General features: G+C 35.8%; 1 protein-coding gene across 1 annotated transcript in view; it reads right to left on the minus strand.

The window, feature by feature from the left end:
• PXDNL (peroxidasin like) overlaps positions 1-21,715 on the minus strand; it is a 574,279-nt gene that overhangs the window by 174,100 nt on the left and 378,464 nt on the right. Inside the window, exons 7-8 of the mRNA XM_043975169.1 lie at positions 11,640-11,809; positions 2,872-2,989 (exon numbers count right to left, since the gene is read on the minus strand). Of these exons, the coding sequence (XP_043831104.1) occupies positions 2,872-2,989; positions 11,640-11,809 (288 nt within the window). The remainder of the gene's footprint in view (positions 1-2,871; positions 2,990-11,639; positions 11,810-21,715) is intronic.

Here is a 21,715-nt window from a genome sequence, read left to right on the forward strand (position 1 = left end):
AATTTATAAGCCTATGAATCAAGTGTTATCAAGTCCAATTTATACCTAAACTGTAGTCCTTCTACGGTATCCCAAACAATTAGTCATTTGCCATTGCTAAATGTTATGTCCTGAGGAAACCTAATTAACTTTTGAAAATTTCTAAGTATTGGTACATTTTTTCCTAATATCAAACTGAATTGTGCTTTTGTTGAATACTTATACCCATAGGTTCTGGTCCTAGTTCTGTCCTCTGCCATGTAACATTTAAGGACAGTTAACACAATCACCTAAATTTTCTTCATCTCATCTCCAGGCTAAATCCCCTAGCTCCTTCAACTTAGCATTATAAGCCATGATCTCTGGTACCCTAAACATCCTGGTTCTACTCTTTTGTATTCACTCCAGCAAAACATTATTAAAATATGATATCCAGAATTAAACAAAATGTTCAAGAAGTGATCTGACCAAGACATTAGAATCACCACCTCCCTTGTCCTACATAATATGCCTGTCAATGAAACCTAATGTTTCATATATTCACATATAATGTATATAGTGACATATGTGTTAAATATAGATATATTTAAATCATGACAGCACTATTTGCTCATTTTGAGCTTTCAGTTTACTTAATACTTTAGATCTAACTACAACTCTCACACTGTATTTGTCTCACAAATATTTGAAACTAAGGATAGAAATGTATATTTATCCCTATTACATTTCATTTTATTACATGTAGGTCACTGTAATAGCTTACTGAGACTTTGTTATCAGACATATATAAGTTGTCCCTCTTACTATAATTTTATATCATCTGTAAATTTGATGACCTGGCCATCTATGCATTTATCTATGCAGTTTGCAGAATTTGATAATCTGTGGCCATGGATAGATTATCGGGATACTCACCTCCTCTAAGATGAGAACAGTCTTTTAAAAACTACTCTCTGGATACAGTCATTAAACCCTATCTAATCCAAATAACTGTATGATCATTGATCCCACAGCTCTACATCTTATCTAAATAGATAATATGACAAACTCAGACAAAATCTTTGCTGGAATGAATGTATATTATGTTTATAGCATTCACCTTACCTACTAATATAGTAACCCCCTCAAAAATCAATTTTGTTTAGTCTACTTTTTCTGTCTTTGATGAAGCCATTTTCTGGCTTTTAGTGATTGTCTCATCCTTGTCTGAATGCTCACAGATCATAAGTTTAATAAAAAAAAACTTCAGAATTTTGCCAGAAATTGAAGTTATGGTCTGCTATTGTCTTTTTGTAAAAGCCAGGACATTTGTCCATCTCCATTGCTGTAGAACTTCTCTTGTCTACAACTTTTCAAATATCATTAACATCATATCAGACATTCTTTTGGTACATGGGAAAGGTGTTCTTTACGACCTGATAACTCAAACTAATTGGTAAGTGGTAGGTAGCTGCTCCCTTAGAATTATTTCATTTATCTTTTGTTATAGCTACCTGTTATTCCTTATTTTCTAATCTTTCCAAGTCTGAAAATCTTTCTCCCTTGTATAGAAGCCAGAGACAAAAATATGAGTTGGGCTTCTCTCCAACACTTAAAGAAAATGATTTCTATCATTATCTTCCCTGAAAGTGTGATTCAATGATCTACTGAACTACATCCCCCCAAAATATTTTCTATTTTCACTAAATATACCACTACAGCTATCCAGGCTTGAAATGTTGAAATCATCCTTGACCTCTCCTTCTATCTTGCCTCCATAACCCATCAGTTCCTAAGTCTTACTTACTTTATTCTCACCACATCTCTCACATTTGTCTCTTCTACATTCATATGGTCATGAGTCTAGCTTGAGCTATCATTCTTGTCTGAACTACTGTAATAACCTCCCAATTGGTCTCACAACTTCCTAGATCACCCATCTCTAATCTATCTTGCATATAGTACAGTTACCAAAATAATCTTCTTAAGGTCCACCCATAGTCATATCATCCCCTTAATCAAAAATTTTCACTGTCTATAGGACAAAAAATCAATCAATCAATCAATCAATCAATAAAAAACAAAAACCTTAGTTTAAGATTTGTCAGCCTCTCCTTCCCCTAGCCAATAATCTGGCTCCTATTTTCCTTTCTAGACTTATTTCATTTTACTCTCACTTGCAAATTCTGTATTCCAGCCACACTGGAAAATTATCTGTTCCTAAAATTCCATACCCCACCTTTGTGCAAATGCATAGTCTACCCCTCCATGACTGTGACTCATTCTTGCCTCATTCCTGCCTCTCAGAATTCCTGTCTTCCTTCAAGACTCAGTTCAGATATCATCTGTGAAGCCTTACCTGATCTCCACTCCCTTCACAGTTTTACTGCTTACTCCTTTCCCAATTCTCCTTACACTATTGTACACACACACACACACACACACACACACACACATATATATATATATATATATATATATATATATATATATATATATATATATATATGTTCTATCACTTAGTAGGATGTCAACTCACCACATCCTCCCACAGGAAGTCTAGTGACAGTGAGAACTACTTGCCAGATGAATTAAGATTAGGATGAATTATTTTACTTAATTATTTCTCCCTCTAAGGATGACACAAACATATTTTCACCAATTTCCTAATAATATATATTCATCTTTCTTGTCCCAAAATATGTCCTTATTAAAAGAGTCTATGTATAACTTAGTCCATTAAGGTAGAGGCAAAGCTAAAGACCATGCCTATTAGCAAGTCCCTCAGATTTTTTTTTTTGTATTATGCTATCTTTACTTCTCCAAGTCAAAGATGACATTAAAGATTCTCAGACCACTGACATCTGAAATCAGGTAACTGCATACACATAAGAGTATTCATATGATATTTACTTGTTATGTAGCCAAATAATCTTGGGTTTGGGGTTTCCTTCTGCTCGGCAAGTAAAGTAGACAGTGTTCCCTGAAGTGACATCCGCATCTTGGGGCTCAAAGGTAATTCGAGGTCTCTCTGTAACAAAAGAATTAAGCTGACTTAGGAGAAGTCTTAAAAGATTAATATTTTACCATATGCTACAGAGGCTGTTGAAAAGGAGTTGGAGGAAAAATTCAGAGCTCTTTTGGTAAGGCAGGCTTATGTAAAAGCAGTTTACATAAGGTTTCAACAGCTAACAAGAAATTCATGAAATATCACCCAATCCTTTCATCACCATTTTTGCATCCTTAAAGGCCTTTAGACACCTCAGTTGTATTTTCTGTTGGGTAATTAGAAACATTTTTGCTTGCAACTCACACCATGGCAAAATCTGCAGTGCAGTGTCTTAAGTCAAGCTTTCCGAGTGCTCTAATTTCTAAAAGTTCAAAGCAAAAGTATTTATGGGAAGGTTTGGATTTTATGGGTCAATTTTTCAAATCAAGGAGCTAAATTAAACTTGCAGTTTTACATGCACTATTCCTGGACAATTAGCTTTCTAACCATCCAGTTTATGGATTTTACTTGGGGTTTCATAGGCTAATCCTTAAACGTGGATGAACAAAAATGCTTACCAATGCAAGCTAATGTTCCTTTTCCATAGACTGAAGTTTGAGTGCTAGAAGCATGAAAGCATTTTAAATTTAATTGTAATAAAGCATGTTTAAGATTCTGCTGAAAAGGCTCATATCCTACTCAATTAAATTTGGAAGAACATTGTTCAGATAGGTGTTTCAATTTTCAGGGTAAATCCCATACTTTCTCTTCATACTTTACAGTGTCTCAAAATTCAAGTTACTACTAGAGCCTCCCCATCATGAAGTCATCCTCTGTCACTTGGCAACATCTAGTAAGAAGTCAAGGAGAAAAATATGGAAAAAGTATTTAGCATTCATTTGAGTTGATTATTTTGCTTAGAAAAAAAAACAGAGCAAAACAGTCAGTTACCTAGTATTTATATAGCTCCTACTATTTGTTAGGCACCATGCTAAGCAGTAAAGATACAAAGAAAGGCAAAAAACAAACCAAAAAAAAAAAAACACTCCCTACTTTCAAAGAGTTCACAGTGTAATGGGGGAAACAACATGCAACAAACTACAACATACACATAGGGTATAAAAAGAGATTGGAGATAACTTTAGAAAAAGGGCACTAAGACTAAGAAGGACTGAAGAAGATTTCTTGTAGAAGGTAGGACGTTAGCTGAGATTTGAAGGAAGCCAGGAAAACCAGAAGTGGGGAATGAGGAGAGACAGTTCCAGGCAGAGAGGACAAACAGAAAATACTAAAAGTTGAGAGAAGGAGATGTGAGAGGGACAGGAAAAAGTCCAGTGTCACTGGATCAAAGCATGCATGATGGTGGGTGAGGGTGTAAAGTATAAAAGATTGGGAAATTAGGTATAGGCTAGTTTATGGGGGACCTTCAAAGCCAAAGAGAGGATTTAATTCTGATCCCAGAGGCAATAGGGAGCCATTGGAGTTTATTGAATGGGAGTAGGGTGGTAACATGGTCAGACATTTGCTTTCAAAACATCAATCTGACAGCTGAGAGGCAGATGGGCTATAATGGAGAGAAATTTGTGGCCAAGTGAACAACCAGCCGGCAGTAAGTGATGAGCTCCTACACCAGAGTGGAGTGTTAGTGGAAAGAATAGGGCATATGAGGAATGCCATGAAGGCAGAAATGACATGTTTGGGCACCTCATAGGATTCGAGACCTAGCACTAAATGAACCATCTTTTCCCAGCCCCTTATTTCAGATCTGAGAAAACTGAGGACCAGGGAAATAAAGTGACTTGCCTAAGGTGACAAAGATAGTAAGCAACAAAAGCAAGATTTGAACTCATGTTCTCTAACTCTACTGATTGTGTTCTACTGTACTAAAAGATAAACCCTGTCTATGAGTATTATAAAATTGGCACTACGTATTTTTTTTTCTTCTGGGCAGTTGGGTGGTACAGTGGAGAGAGTTCCAGGCCTAGAGTCAGAAAGACTCATCTTCCTTATTTGAAATCTGGTCTTAGATATTCACAAGCTGTATAACCCTGGGCAAGTCACTTCATCCTATTTGCCTCAGTGCTGTAAAATGAGCTGGGAGCAGCTAAGTGGTATAGTGGATAAAGCACTGGCCCTGGAGTCATGAGGGCCTGAGTTCAAATCTCACCTTAAGCCAGCATGTGAATCCAAGTGCTCTGACTACAAAGCCACTACTTTTTTCAACTCACCACATTTAAAAGAAATACACAGTACATTCTCACAAAGTTCTAAATGTATCAAAAGTATAAATATTCTTTCATTTATACATATACATATACATATACATATACATATACATATATATATATATATTCCTTTTTATCTATTTTCACGTTTAGGTTTTCATTATCTTTAAGATTAAAGGAAAAAAGATAAAGCAAATGTCCATAACAGGAAATGAATCCCCATTCTCCTCAAGCTTCTATCATAAGGCTAATCAGTTGTAAATATAATGGCTTGATTCAAGTTGTCAAAACAAACATATTATGGTGCATTGTCTTCTTAGTGCAAATGTAGCACTTGTAAAATTAAAAGAAATAGTTAGTGAAAAGCAGTTGCATTCCTATTTACTAAATAGTAATGATAAATTTATTTATGCAAGATTAGTTTTTAAAGTAATCCACAAAAATTAGCTTTGGAAACAGAATTTTATGTTTAAGTACAATTAATGAATTTCTAAATGTTTTTTTATTAAAGTTACTACTTGATAACAAGCAGCAATAACTATATGCTTCAATACTTTAAGGAGTTGTGATTTCTCGAGAATGGCTACTTCCTTCATCAATGCAAATCATAATCCCTCTGTGACTTAGTAAATGGTCTTCAAGAGTTGTAGAAGTATTATGACCAAAAATATTTATCATTTCATGGCCAAACTGGCCTCTCTAACCTTAGCTTGCTTGGTCCTCCGACATCAGATATACAGGCTGTGCCTGGAACCAAATGTCAAACCTTTTCATTTTATTAAGTGTAACGATTGGAATGACGCCACCTGCTGGATACTTACTGTAGAAGAGTTCTGCCCATGAAGCGAAGGTCTTTGAGGGCAAGACCAGGAGTCTTTTCTTTGGCGGGAGGAAGTGACGCGGACTAGTGGGAGGAGGAAGGAAGAGACTGGCGCTGACTCTGGGGCTCTTTCCTTTGGACTCTGGTGGAGAGCGGAGCTAGAAATGTGCTCTCCCTTTAATAGATAAGAATCTAGGCCTTTCTCTCTCTCTTTACCAAATTCTTATTCTCTTTAATAAATGCTTAAAAGTCTAACTCTTGCTAAAGCTTATAATTTATTGGCGACCACTCATTAGATATTTTAGACAGACTAGCTAGAATTTTAACCCTTAACAGATGGCTGACCATGAAGAGGAAAGCTAAACCTCAGTCTTCTTCTGATCTTCTGGTTGGGTAAGAAATTTCCCCTCCCTCTCCCTTTAACTGCTAAGTACTGGTGTACTGGCTGTGTTTCCCTTTAAATTTTTTCGAATGGACCTTTTAAACTCCCTAATTACCCTATTTTTGATTTTAGTCTGTTTAACCAGACAAATGGGAGATAAGATCATGTTAATGCTTTGTTTTTGTGGATTTTCTATTTTTCTTTTTATTTTTGTTAAAAGAGCCAGCAACTTACTCACACAAGGAAATATCTCTCCCTCTCCCAACCATGCTTTTTCAGAGAAACCTGAAGAGATTCCCCGCAGCTTTTCCCAGTTCTAACAGTAATTGTTGCTTTAACTTTGCATGCCTGGAGGCAATGACCCACCCTCTAGAAGCTTTTAATCCCCTAGCACCTGGAGGCAAAGTGGGGGAAGAGGAATCCAGGCCTGAGTTCAAAATCAAGTCTGATTCAAATTGCTCTGGTCCCTCCCCTCCTCTCCAGACCCCACCCTCTACTCTTCCTATGGCCAAGTCCATAGCTTTCCCTGCCTGGGAAGTCCAGAGATCTGGTGCGCATGCTCAACTTTTTCTACCTGCATTTGCAGCTTCAGGCTCTGCCCTTCCCCGGCCTGGCTGTGCTTTTGAGACAATCTTAGAAAACTCTTTAAATTCCAGATATGCTCGTTTTGTTCATAATTTTGCTAACCTGCTTTTGTCTTTAATTAGTAATCTTATAAAGCATTTGTATGGTGAAAAGCCCGACAGACAATATAGAGGGGTTAAAGAAGAAAAACTTAAGCTGAATAAGAATGACAATCAACATAGTTCAAGACTCTGCTTCTTTTGCCATGGAAGGGTATATATTTTACAGAAATGTAGAAGTAAGCAGCAAGGTATTGATATGAGTATTGGGGATTTTAGATATCGGAATCAAGAGTGTCCTGAATTCACTCAGATTATTAATGTCAGTTCAGAGGTTACATAGGATTTCTATGCTATTATATATACATTTTGAAATTAATGGTATGGGTTTATTTTCATAGAGATTTTCATGCATTTGAGATTGTGTCTTATACTTAGTTTCTAAAACAAGGAGAATATTTGTAAAAGTTTTTTATAGTCATGTGATCAAGTTTATATTTTATAATACTCATTAATATTAAGTTCATGCTCATTTAGATTTCCTTAGTTTGAATTTCACTGTCTTTTATTGTTCCATGTGTATTTTCTTCTATACATTTATCTAATTTTAAAAAATTGCAAGATGGTTTTGATTTCATAATACAATGTTAATTCTAGGAGTATTGTGCTCCCATATTCTGAGTTATTTGTTTTTGCTATTTTTTCTCAACTGATTATTTGATCAAACTCTTTAAAGCATTTCCCTGGCAAATTGTTTGCCATGGCAAGTGTAAATTGATTCTAGAAGTATTATTTTTGATAAGCATATTCCAAAAAAAAAAAAAAGAGAGGAACATTTGTAAAAGTTGTCTTTGAGATTGTGTTGTGCTTTAACTTCTATTCAAATATGTTCTGATTTTTCACAAAAGTAATTGTATACTAAGTAAAAAAAAAAGGGGGTATTATTTGAAATTGTTGCATAATTATATATTGTGTTCTGAGTCAAGATGTATTCACATTTTTTGCAATCATTTATTATCCTCAATTTTTAAAATCCATATGAGACTTGGATTATGGGAACTTATCATTAAGACATTAATTGCCTTTATTCTGAGTTATCAGATGCCAGTTGGCCAAGATGCCATCCAATCACAAGAGGAATACATGCAAGAGCAGACACTGAACTGTCACATGAGGGGAGACATGCATGAAGTCAAGGTATAGCCGAGGGAACGGCTTTTGACTAATGTTGAGGTTGGATTCTCTTGGTTTAATATTTTATTTTATTTTTCCCCACAATATTGTACAGATGGCTGGAAGTATTCATCCCACCCATCTCACTCCTACACCTGGCTTCTATGCTCCCTCCTATATGCCTGATGCCATGGACATCTCAATCCCATGCATCTGATTAAGTCTGACTCAGTTTCCTCCAATATGTTTGGTGGCATGGACATATATTCCATCCACCTATTTTAAGCCTGGCATACTGTATGGAGAGTACATATTGCTCAAGTGTGGGAATGCTCATATCCCAGCATTTCTCTGTTCTTTTATGGTAACCCCCATAATTATCTCAGGTGTCATGATAAATACAGTGTTGAATTTGGCCTTGACACCTGTTACCAATTATATTAGATTTTTTAATTTCTCATAATGGCATGAGGATAATTAGGCAGATGATGCAAAAAGTGATGAAACAAAGATAAAAAATTATTTTTAATAATTAATATCGCAGCAATTGTCTTCTCAATTACCCTCCATAAGGGGGGACTATAGTAATATTATAATTTTAAAGAATGGTTCAATTTTTGTTTTATTATATGTTTCTTGTGTAACAACTAAGATTCTGAATTCCCTTAGACATGTTTTTGAGAACTTTCATTGTTTGATTTGATTATTGACAAAGCTATTTTAAAGTTGTGTTAAGCTCAATTTTGTAGGAAATTTTCCTGACTGATTACCAGCATCCACACATCAACCCCTGAAAAGACTTCCATTCCAGGACTACACCTAGAGGACATCTGAGAAAAGACTTTCAGAGACTTTAAATGAACAGTTTTGATTTGTTGTTTTTGTTGTTTTTTTTTTTCTCTTTCTGTTATAATATACACCATCTGTAACGTGTATTCTCTGCAGAGGCCCTCCCTTTGCAAGACTAATGTCAAAGCGTCAGTTCATGAGGACAAAAAAAAAATCGCCCCTCTGGACAAAACTTTCCTCTCTTCCTTTTCTATATTGTTGTTCACATATTATTAGTTAGCAATAGTTATTATATTGTTTTTACTGTTCCGTCAAGGAAACATTTTGTTTCTTGAGGAACAACAGGGGGGACTGTAACGATTGGAATGACGCCACCTGCTGTATACTTACTGTAGAAGAGTTCTGCCCATGAAGCGAAGGTCTTTGAGGGCAAGACCAGGAGTCTTTTCTTTGGTGGGAGGAAGTGATGCGGACTAGTGGGAGGAGGAAGGAAGAGACTGGCGCTGACTCTGGGGCTCTTTCCTTTGGACTCTGGTGGAGAGCGGAGCTAGAAATGTGCTCTCCCTTTAATAGATAAGAATCTAGGCCTTTCTCTCTCTCTTTACCAAATTCTTATTCTCCTTAATAAATGCTTAAAAGTCTAACTCTTGCTAAAGCTTATAATTTATTGGCGACCACTCATTAGATATTTTAGACAGACTAGCTAGAATTTTAACCCTTAACATAAGATATGCAAAAATCTGCTCAGTTGACCTTCAAGATCGCAGGATCACCTTATATACTACTATTAGCCACTAGAGTAGAAATTTAGTAAAAGAAATCTCTAGCGTACATGTAACTTTGCTTTCTATTGTGTGGCTGCTTTTTTTAATTGACTTATGATTCTTCATTATTATCATTCCCAAAACAAAATGTACAATGTTGATTGATCAGTGATCAATCATTTTTATGGCCCAAAAAGAGGAATGATCAGAAAATTCATTCATTCTCTGTTAATTACTTCCCTCTGTTGGTTATTTGCAATTTATCCTGCATATAGTCTGTTTGAACACAGTCATTTGCATGTTGTTGCCATTATGGACTGTGTGTTCCTTGAGAACAGGAAGTGTCATTTGAATTTCTTGTAACCCCTGAACTTAGAACAGTGCCTGGAACAATTGGTGCTTAATAAAAGTTTAGACTCATTATTAAGTCCCTACTGCACACATAGCTATATCCTAGATACTGTTAAACAAAAGAAACAACAACAAAAACCACAATTCTTGTCCTTGTAGAGCTTACAATGTAGAAAGAGTAAGAAAACAAATTTAGAAAAGCCATCTGGAGAATAAGAATATAAGATGATGATATTATAAAACGAACTATACAGAAGAGCTGACGAAATTGGAGTTAGGTGATCAAGCAATGTTGTAATTAATCAATGAATGTTTCTTGAAGGAAAGGAGCCATGAACCATGATTTGAAGGAAGTGATAGATATGGATTGGTAGAAAAGAGGTAAGAGAGTGTGTCAGGGAAGGAAAAAGACATGGAAACAGGAAAATGTAAATTAGGGAGTAAAAGAATATACTGTTAGCAGAAATAAAAGGGATATAGAAGGAGATATTCAATGAGGTTGGAAACACAGGGTGTATAGCATGGCGGGTAATGGAATGTACTGAATGCTACCTGGAGGAGTTTAGATGTGATCCAATAGGTAAAAAATATTGTAAGTTTTGAAGGAAGATGATGATATTATATAAATCATATCTGACAAAGAAAATGATCAAGCATTGTACATAAAATTTCTTCTTCATTCATATGTTGCTTCTAACAAAAAAAGAAAAACACCTTTCTCTTGACTCATGGGAAAATCTTAAATTTTTCTTGATAAATATGTTCAAAACCATCAATTCACAAGGTCAACATCCTGAGCATTTAAGGGTTTCCATCGTCACTGCAATATTTGATACTATATAATTATTTACATAATTTCATTTTTCACATTAACTGTGAACTTTCCAGACTTTAAAGCTAGTGCAATGGTAATAGAAAACAGAGTATGATGGTATAAAATGTTTGGGATTCAGATGTTTTCTTAGTGCAGTAAAGACTTAATGCAGTCTCAAATAAAATTTTATACTTTATAGTTTAAAATTCCTATTAATTTATTGATTATTCTAATTGACAACGTGGTGAGGTGGATAGAACACTGGGCTGGGAGTTACAAGACCTCAGGTCTGAGCTCACCTCTTCTGCCTTACCTACATCATATTATCTTTTTTTTTTTTGAGGGGCAACAGGGGCTAAGTGACTTGCTCAGGGTCACACAGCTAGTAAATGTCAAGTGTCTGAGGATGGATTTGGACTCAGGTCCTTCTGAATCCAGGGCTGGTTCTCTATCGACTGCACCACCTAGCTGCCCCCTTTTTTCTGGGATGTGATTTCCTTATTTGTAAAATGAGGATGTTGGAAAAGATGTCTCTAAAGCTTTTTTTTTTTTTTGCTTGAAAATTTCATGATTTTAAAGATTTCCTTCAAAGGAAAGAAAACATATGATGCAAAGAACTATAATTATTCTTTTTAAAAGAACAGTCTAATAGTATTTCTGTGAGCAGATATTCCAGTATATATCTATTAAAAGGTACATTTAAAGAAAGAGGATACAAGAAAGCTATGAGTCATCATAAAAAAGGACTTACCACAGTTGAATTCGTCAGCTGTTAAGGAGGCAACTGATCTCCCTTGAAGGCTTCTGGGATATTCACAGGTTGCAGCTGCCTGAGTATGGCCATTTTGAGCATAACCTTTTAAAAGCTGTCCCAGCCATGTTAGATCACAATCACATACCAAAGCATTGGAATCCAGGCGCCTACACATGGAGACAATTAAAACCACATTGTTGAAATTGTTCTGAATGAATATATCTTATTGCATATCATCAAGCTTCCATGTGATTCATTTTACTCCAAGGACAAATACATGCATTTAAATACCACGTGATAGGCAGCTGGGTAGTCAGGTGGATGGAATGGAGTCAGAAAGTCCTCAGTTCAAATGCTGTCTCAGAAGTTAACTAGCTGTGTGACCCTAGATAAAGTACTTAATCTCTGCCTGCCTGAGTATTGTCATCTATAAAATGGTTATGCTAATAGCACATATATCTTACAGTTGCTTTGATGATCACATAAAATGACCACATAAAAATTTCATATAAAATACTTTGCAAACATTAAAACACCCCAGTATAAATACATACACACATACACGTATTATATATTAATATTCACATATATGTTTGGTTTATGTTTATATAAATACATTGGAGAAGGAACTGGCAAATCACTCCAGTATCATTGCCCAAAAATGGGGTCACAAAGAGTCAGACATGACTGAAAAATAACTGAACAACAACATATAAATACATATGTACATATGTATTTTGATATCTTTACTTTTATTATCAGTAGTCATGATTTTTAAAGCCTTTCACAAAAATTTCATGATTAAAGTATAGCAAGCCTGGGAGTGAAACAAACAAATCCATTCTTCTTAATATTATTTGATATAGTTCTGAAAATGCTATTAATCGCAACAAGACAAAAAAAGAATTAAAGGACCAATGATAGATAAAGAGGAGCAGAACTATTCCTGTTGCTGATGATATGATGATTTATGTGGAAAACCCTGGGGAATCAACAAAGATACTGAGACAATTAACAACTTCTGCAAAGTTGAAGACTATAAAATGAATCCCCCCAAATCAACAGCATCTCTATATAATAATAACAAAACATGTGAAGCAATAATAGAAAGAAAATTTCATTCCAAATAATTACAAAGTGCATGAAATATCTGGAGATCACACTTCCAGTGTACACAAAAGATTTGTAGTGATTCAATTACAAAGTAATCCTTAAAGAAATAAGAACAAGCTAAATAACAAAAGAAATAGAGCCCATAGCTAGACCACAACAATATATTAAAAATGATAGTACTACCAAAATTAATTTACATTTTTAATGCTATGCCAATCAAATTAACGAAGGGAAATTTAAAAAGCTTAATAAATCAATAACAAAATCCATTTGGAAAAACAAAAGACATGGCATATCAAGGGAAATGATAAAAAAGAAGTAGGAATGAAGGGGTAATAACATTTCTAGACCTCAAACAATATTACAAAATAGCAGTTATCAAAACCATCTGGTATTTGTTAAATAATAGAGAGATCAATAGAACAGATTAGAAAAGGGAGATTCAGAAACAATAGAACTCAATTACCCAGTGCTTGATAAAGTGTAAAACATGTTACCTAGGGGAACACTCCCTATTTATTTATTTTTTAAAGAAAAAAATAACCTGCTAGGAAAACTGGAAAGCAATCTAGAAATTAGACTCAGACCAAAATCTTGCACTACTTTTCACAACACATTTATGTGGATATGTAACTTTAATATTTAAAAAATCATATTATAAAAATTAGTAGAAAAAACAGATTACATATCTCATAGCTATGTGTAAGAGATATATTATTCTTTTTTTTTGTAAGGCAATTGGGGTTAAGTGACTTGCGGAGGGTCACACAGCTAGTAAGTGTCATGTGTCTGAAGCCGGATTTGAACTCAGGTACTCCTGAATCCAGGGCTGGTGCTCTATCCACTGCATCACCTAGCTTCCCCAAGTGATTATTTCTCAAGGATTCAATGACTGTTAATGATTTACTTGGCTTGGGCTATTTGGGAGCCACTTCTTTTTAGCAGGTCCATAAAAGAAGCTTCATTGAAGAGGAACCTTGGGGCAGCTAGATGGCACAGTGGATAGAGCACCGGCCCTGGAGTCAGGAGTACCTGAGTTCAAATCTGGCCTCAGACACTTAATACTTACTAGCTGTGCGACCCTGGGCAAGTCACTTAACCCCAATTGCCTCACTAAAAAAAAAAAAAAAAGAGGAACCTTTTCCCTTGTTTTCTGGAAAGGTCTAGGAAAAGTTGAGATCAAAGAATAGTTCTTGGTACCTGAGAGGATGAGAGGGATCATGTTTTAGAGATTAGCATAGCCCTCCCCATAGCCAGAGCAACCTCTTGACCCATAAGTTGATGGGGACAATGTCAGAATAGCAATATTTCCTGAACCTTCAACTAGAGGGATCGACTAAGGTACATTGCTACTGCACATAAGCATCCCAGAGATGATGGAGCCATATAAATGGGTTCCTAGGGGGTGAGGGTGGGGGTGGGCATGAGGATGTTGCTGATGGTTTTTGCACAATGTTGAGTTTCTAAAAAGTTTGGGCATCAAGCCCTCAAAAAAGAAAAAGAGTTTCTAGGCAGCACTACAAATATTTGCCTACTATAGAAAGGTAGGACTGTGTAGTGCCATTTCTCTGTGATTTCTGATGTATCATGCATATGTCTTGTTTGTAAGTAGTTATGTTACTTCAGACTATGAACTCCTTGGAAGCAGGGGCAGGGGCTTTTTTGCCCTCCTTTGTATTCCTAGTGCTTACCAAAATGGCTAGCACATAGTAGGTACTTAATAAATATTTGCTGAAGGTAGAGCCAAGATAACAGAAGAAAGGCTATGACTCTCCCTGCTCCCAACAAACCTGTCCACACACTCCAAAAAATAATGCCATAAGACAACTCCTAGAGCAGCACAACCCACATAAGAACAGAGCAAGACTATTTTCCAGTAAAAAAAAAAAAATGGCTTAATTAGGCAACTGGAATCACCTGCTGTTTGGGCTGAGAGAAGTACACAGCATACAGAGCAGGACCAGCCTCAGGCAGACAGCACCTCCAGAGCCTCAGAATCTTCAGCTGCTTCTTTTGAAGACCAGCTAACAGACTGGTGAGGGGTCTAGCGGTTAGGGGGAATAGCTGTGGTTTCTGTGGGAACTGGGGTGGGGCACCCATGTTCTGAACCACCAAAGCAACCTCGAGTAGCGGCCACCCAGTGGGGGAGTGGCACAGGCATGCCAAGCTTCCAACCATAGAAAATCAGATTTCATTCAGACTTCTGTTTCCAGGTCAAAGATAAAGCAGGCTGTTGTTACTCTCAGGGCAGGCAGGCTGAGAACAAGCTTAATCACCCCCTGGGCCACACTGTAGCTTGGGACAGTCCGTCCAGAAAGCAGTGCTACACATTAAGAAGGAGTTAAAAGGCAAGAAATAAATTGTCAAGATGAGTAGGCAAAGAAAACAGCCGACCATCATAAGCTTCTTTGGGGCCAAGATAGACCAGAATACACCCTCTGAAGAAGACAAAAACAAAGTTAAAGCTCCTGCATCCAAAGCTTCCAAGAAAAATATGAATTGGTCTCAGGCCTTGGAACCACTCAAAAAGAACTTTGAAGAGAAAGTAAGAGGGATAGAGGGAAGATTTAGAGAGGTAGAAGAAAAAATGGAAAGAAAAGTGAGAGTGATGCAGGAAAGTCAGGAGAAAAAAGTCAACAGCTTGAAAACCCACATGGAAAAAAAAAGATAACAAAGCTCTCTGAAGAAAATCATTGCTTAAAAATTAGGATTGAGCAAATAGAAGCTAGTGACTTTATAAGAAACCAAGAAACAATAAAGCAAATCCAAATGAATTTTTTTAAAAAGGGAAATATGAAATATCTCCTTGGAAAAATAGCTGATCTGGAAGAGTTCTAGGAGATATAATTTGAAAATCATTGGACTACCTGAAAACCATGATAAAAATAAGAATTTAGATATCATCTTCCAAGAAATTGTCAGAGGAAATTGCCCTGATATTCTAGAAGCAGAAGGTAAAATATAAATTGAAAGAGTCTACCAATCACCTCCAGAAAGAGATCCCAAAAGGAAAACTTCCAGGAATATTATAGCCAAATTCCAGAGATCCCAGGTCAAGGAGAAAATATTTCAAACAGCTAGAAAAAAGAAATTTGAATACTGTGGAGCTACAGTTCAGGATGACACAAGATCTAGCAGTTTCTATATTAAAGGACCACAGGGCATGGAATATGATATTCCAGAGGTTAAAGGAACTGGGGCTACAATCAAAAATCATCTGCCCAGCAAAACTGATTATAATCTTTCAAAGGAAAAAATGGGATTCTAATAAAAAGAGGACTTCCAGGCATTTGTGATGAAAAGACCTGAACTGAATTAAAAATTTGACGTTCAAATACAGGACCATAGAGAAGCACAAAAAAGTAAACAGGAAAAGGAAATCATGAGGGACATTAAAAGGTTAAACTGTTTACATTCCTACATGGGAAGATAATATTTCTAACTCTTAAGAACTTTCTCAGTATTAGGGCCACTTTAAGGAATATACTTAGAGAGTACAGGTGTGAATTGAATATGAAGGGATGGTATCTATAAAACATTTATTTTTTGTTTATCCTTGTTTTTTTTATGGGGCAGGTAGGGTGGGGTGGCTTATGTGTGGGGCCGGATTTGGGCTCAGGGCATCCTAGGTCCAGGGCTGGTGCTTTGTCCACTGTGTCACCTAGCTGACCCATGATGACATATTCAAAATAAAGTTAAGGGGTAAGAGTAATGCACCGGAAGAAAGGGAAAGGGAGAGGTGGAAGGGAGTAAAGTAGCTCACATAAAAGAAACAAGAAAAAGCTTATGGAGGGCAGGGGAAGATGGGGAAGGAGAGGAAGAGTGTGTGAGCCTTACTTTCAACAGAATTGGCTCAAAAAGGGAATAACATACACATTAAAGTGGGTATAGTAATATATTTTGCCCTGAGGGAAATTGGGAGTGGATGGGGAAAAGGGAGGGAGAGTCAAAGGAAGGGAGGGCAGTTTGGGGGAGGGGGCAATAAAGAGCAAAACACTTTTGAGGATGGATAGGGTGAAATAAGAAAGAAAATAGAGTAAATATCAAGGGGAGAGAATAGGATGGAGAATAATACAGGTAGCAATAGTAACTGAAAGAAATGAGTAGGATGCTATCAGAAGGATGTATGACAAATGCAAAACATCAGAGGAAGAACTGATGGTACTTGAATACAGATTGAAGTATAATTTTATTTGTTAGTTCCTCTTTCTAAAGTTATTTTGTCTATTTTCTTTCACAACTTGACAAATGTGAAGATGCTTTGCATAACTACACATGTATGACTTATATGAATTACTTGATTACATAGGGAGGGTTGAGGAGGGAGGAAGAAAATTTAGAACACAAAGTTTTAAAAAATAAATATGGAAAAATTTTGGTTTTTTACTTAAATGTAACTTGGGGGAAATTCTAAATAAAAATTTAAATGAAAAAAGTGTAAGATAATAAATGCTTGCTGACTTGACACAGTGGCTAGAGAATCACAAAGACTTGCGTTTGAGTTCTCTTTCCAATTCATACTAGTTGTATAACCCTAGGCAAATCACTTAACCTCCTAGTGTTCTAGACAACTGTAGAAAACTAATTTGCAGTGAAAGAACCAACTAGCATTGGGCCAAATGTATTCTCTAATCTAGAAGTTAGTATACCAATAAAAGCACAGGACTGGTCCCTATTTCTAAGAATGCCTTCAATAACATATACAATAAATATCTACTAAATGAACAAGTTATTTCCTTTGTAGAACTTCTGAGAATTAAAGACAAGAAGCCAATAAAATAACAGTACCTTACAATTTTTGAAAACAGATATTTTAGGTGTTCTTATTTTCAAGTTTTTCATGGGAATTCTCTAAAATATTTTATGCTTTAAGTAAATGCTTTATTGGGCTAAAAAACCAAACAAACAAACATCAATATTCTTGGGCATGACTGATGCATCTGTAATTGAATAACAATGTATTTCCTAATACAATTCTTCAATGAATGTGCATGTATTTCTTAGGTTTTTCAAGTTGTCCTCAAGTACGATAACTTGGAAGTTTCTATCAGGCCAAAATGCTAGACCAGGCATGAATAACTAGCTTTTTAAAAGAGCCTCACCCTTTGAATAATCACTAGTCAGTAATATGAATCCCATCAGGACACAGGAGGAACTTAGCATTTGGGTGATTTATTTTTTGTCAATGTTGTAATATTTCCTTCACATTTGGCATTGTACATATTTGAATGGCAGCAAATCAGAGGAACTCATGGTAAGGAAAGCCCCTGCTCTCCCAGCAAAGTTTCAAGTAGAAAAGAATGAATAAAAGCTATTATATATTCCCCCTCTAATATTCACAAGCCTAGCCCCATAAAAGGGGCTTGGTTAAGCAAAAAAAAAAAATTATATATATATATATATATATATATATATATATATATATGTATATATACACACACACATATACATATATATGTATAGATATAGATATACACCCACACACATGTGTGTACATATACATATGAACATATGTGTGTATGTATGTATGTATTTACCAGATCATCTTACTTATCTCTTGAAGAACCTGTAAGAAGCATCAGTTAGAACTGAACATGGAACAAATTATTTGTTTAGGACTGGAAAAGAAGTATGACAAGATTGTACACTGTAGCCCCATTTATTTAACATATTTAGAGGACATCATCATGTGAAATGCCAGGGTGAATGAATCAAAAGCCAGGATTGAGGTTACCAGGAGAAATATCAACAACTTCAGATATGTAGATAACACTACTCTGATGGTAGAGAGTGAAGAAGAATTAAGAAGTCTCTTGTTGAAGGTAAAAGAGGAGAGTTTAAAACGTGGTTTGAAACTGAACATCAAACAACAACAACTAAGAGTACAGCAATTGGCCTCATCATTTTCTGGCAAACAGAGAGAGGAGAAATGGAAGCAGAGTCAGATTTTATATTTTGGGGTTGAAAGATCACTGCCAACAACTGCAGCCATTAGATTAAAAGATGCTTTTTCTTTGGAAGGAAAGTTATGGCAAATCTGACAGCACACTAAAAAGCAGAGATATCACCTTGCTAACAAAGGTCCATATAATCAAAGTTATGGTTTTTCCAATAGCACTGTACAGCTATGAGAATCCGGCTACAAGGAAACCTGAGCACTGCAGGAGCAACACTTTCAAATTGTGGTTATGAAAAATAATTTTGCGAGTCCTTTGAACAGCTAAAACATCAAATTAGTCAATATTATTTTAAAAAAATATATTCAGATTATTCATTGGAAGATCAAATACTGAAGCTGAAGCTTAAATATTTTGGCCACATATTGAGAAGACAAGACTCATTGGAAAAGCCCCTGATGTTGGGAAAGATTGAAGGTAGAAGGAAAAGAGGACAGAAAAGGATAAGGTGGATAGATAGTGTCATGGAAGCAGGGAACATGAACTTGGACAGACTTGAGAGAGTGGAGGATAGAAGGTCCAAGAGGTCAGGAAGAGTCAGACATTGCTGTGTGACCCTGGGCAAGTCACTTAACCCCTATTGCCCCACCAAAAAAAAGAAGAAGAAGAGTCAGATTTGACTGATTGATTAACAACAACAACAATGACAACAACAAATTATATGTTTGTATAGATATAGATATATCTGATATATATGTACATATATAAGTTAGTGGCCATTTGCTCTTCAAGTTTATGAGAAACAGATTGTTGTTTTGTTTTGTTTTGTTTTTTACTGTTTCTAATATCTGACCACAATATGCAGAAACATTATTTGAGTTTCACAAATTCCTACTTGGTAAAAGCAACAGAGCCTTTGAGGACTCAAATGTAGATGAAAATAAGCCAGAACCTAAAAAAGACTCACTAAAAACATTGTCTGAAAAGAATAACATAGCACTTAATGAAAAGAAAGGTAACAAATCTGAATATATAATAGAATAATATCCATCTGAACTTCCAAAAGCATTTTTCAATTTCAAATTGTTGAGAATCCAATGAGAAAGTTAAGGAAACATGAAACCATTCCAGACCCAAGAACTAGAGACAGTTACCAAGGAAAGCATGGTAAATCTCATGAGACATCATTAGCAGTTCCCACAATATCCTTATCGTGGTAGAATCTCATATAGAAAATGAGAATGGCTGACTAGTCATTTCAGAGACTCTTGGAATTTTAGAGCCTTAAAAATCATCCAATGAAAAAGTGAGTTTTCTGAGGTCATGCAGAAAATTGTAGAAATGGGACTATGACCCAGGTCTCCTGACTCTCTCATTCTGAATAGCTGATATTACATCCCACTAAGGAATAATATGTATCTGCACTACTTCCAAATAATTTAAATTTAGAAATGAAAAATTAGCATCCATCTTTTTTTTAATGGAACTTTCACTTATGAAATTAGATGTATTAGGAGAAAAATGCCCACAATGAGAAGGTTTTTAAGTGCTGTGCGCAATGGTATTTTAGTCCAGGAGACGCCCATCATTTGGGGAATAGCTAAAGAGATTGTGGTGCATGAATTTAATTGGCTATTACTGTAGTGTGACAAATAATGACTATGAAAAAGCAGGGAAGCTTAGGGAGGCTTATATGAACTGATACAGAGTAAACAAAACCAGAAAAATGCATTTGTACAATAACCATTACAATATAAATAGAAATAACATTTTTTTTTGCAGGGCAATGAGGGTTAAGTAACTTGCCCAGGGTCACACATCTAGTAAGTGTCAAGTGTTTAAGAATAGATTTGAACTCCCGTCCTCCTGAATCCAGGGCTGGTGCTTTGTCCACTGCACCACCTAGCTGCCCCCTAGAAATAACTTTTTTTTTTTTTAGTGAGGCAATTGGGGTTAAGTGACTTGCCCAGGGTCACACAGCTAGTAAGTGTTAAGTGTCCGAGCCCGGATTTGAACTCAGGTACTCCTGACTCCACGTCTGGTGCTCTATCCACTGTGCCACCTAGCTGCCCCCTGACATAATTTTTAAAGAAGAAACTGAATGCTTGTGAAATTATAATGCTCAATCTTGACCCTAGATAATAGAAGAGAAAATCTGCCAGCCCCTCTTCTTTGCAGGTGCAGGGGAATTTGTGTGTAGAACACTGTATATAAAGTAAAACTCAGTTGATACCTACTCAGTTTTTCTCAAATTATTTTTCCCTCTTTTATTCTTTTTAAAAATTTTTACTACTAAGGAACAGCTTGCTGCCTAGGTGTGAAAGGGAATCATTGAAAGTAATTGAAATATAAATACAAATGATGTCAATAAACAACAATTTTAAAGTGGAAATGAATTGTATTTTAGATATAAAATGCACAGATTGCTTGCTCATGCAGTTTATTATTGAGTTCTGATTGTCCTGGATTATTCCTTGTCATTGATCACTTTGTTGTGTCAGCAGCATGATTGAAAAATAGAGCAAATTCAGCATTACTGAGTCCAAAAGTTCATTAATCTGATTAGCACTCTTAGTTCAATGTCTGGTAGTCTCATCAAAAGGAGTTTGCAGTTGCTAAATATGAAAGAATCAGTTTTCACTTCAATGCCCATGTGAGATTCTTATCTACATGAATGGGAGCTAAATGCAAGAAGTGATGGCACTAAAGATCCCTTGGGATACATTAGAAATGGCAAGCTCTAACAGGCTGTAATGTCTCACTTTCCTTAATTACAACATCATTTACCCACTGGGTCTTCATGGGCCTTATGACACTTTCTTTTTCTCTGTGTGTTCTTTTAGTCCTAGGTTTTTTCATTTAAAAAAAATCCAGCCAAAAGGTCAGGTCTTTTATTATTATTATTAAAATGACCTGAAATTAAGGTGTCCAGAGTAACTGAAGAAAAATAGGAAGGGTGAAAATTTTTTTACCCTAAAAATGGTAAAAGGTCTGAGCCAGAGGAATCCCAGTCCTCTACTTCTATTGAAAACGCTCTCTTTTGCAATGTATGCTATGCAATAG

This window comes from Dromiciops gliroides, chromosome 1 (assembly GCF_019393635.1).
Source record: "Dromiciops gliroides isolate mDroGli1 chromosome 1, mDroGli1.pri, whole genome shotgun sequence".
Classification (NCBI taxonomy): domain Eukaryota; kingdom Metazoa; phylum Chordata; class Mammalia; order Microbiotheria; family Microbiotheriidae; genus Dromiciops; species Dromiciops gliroides.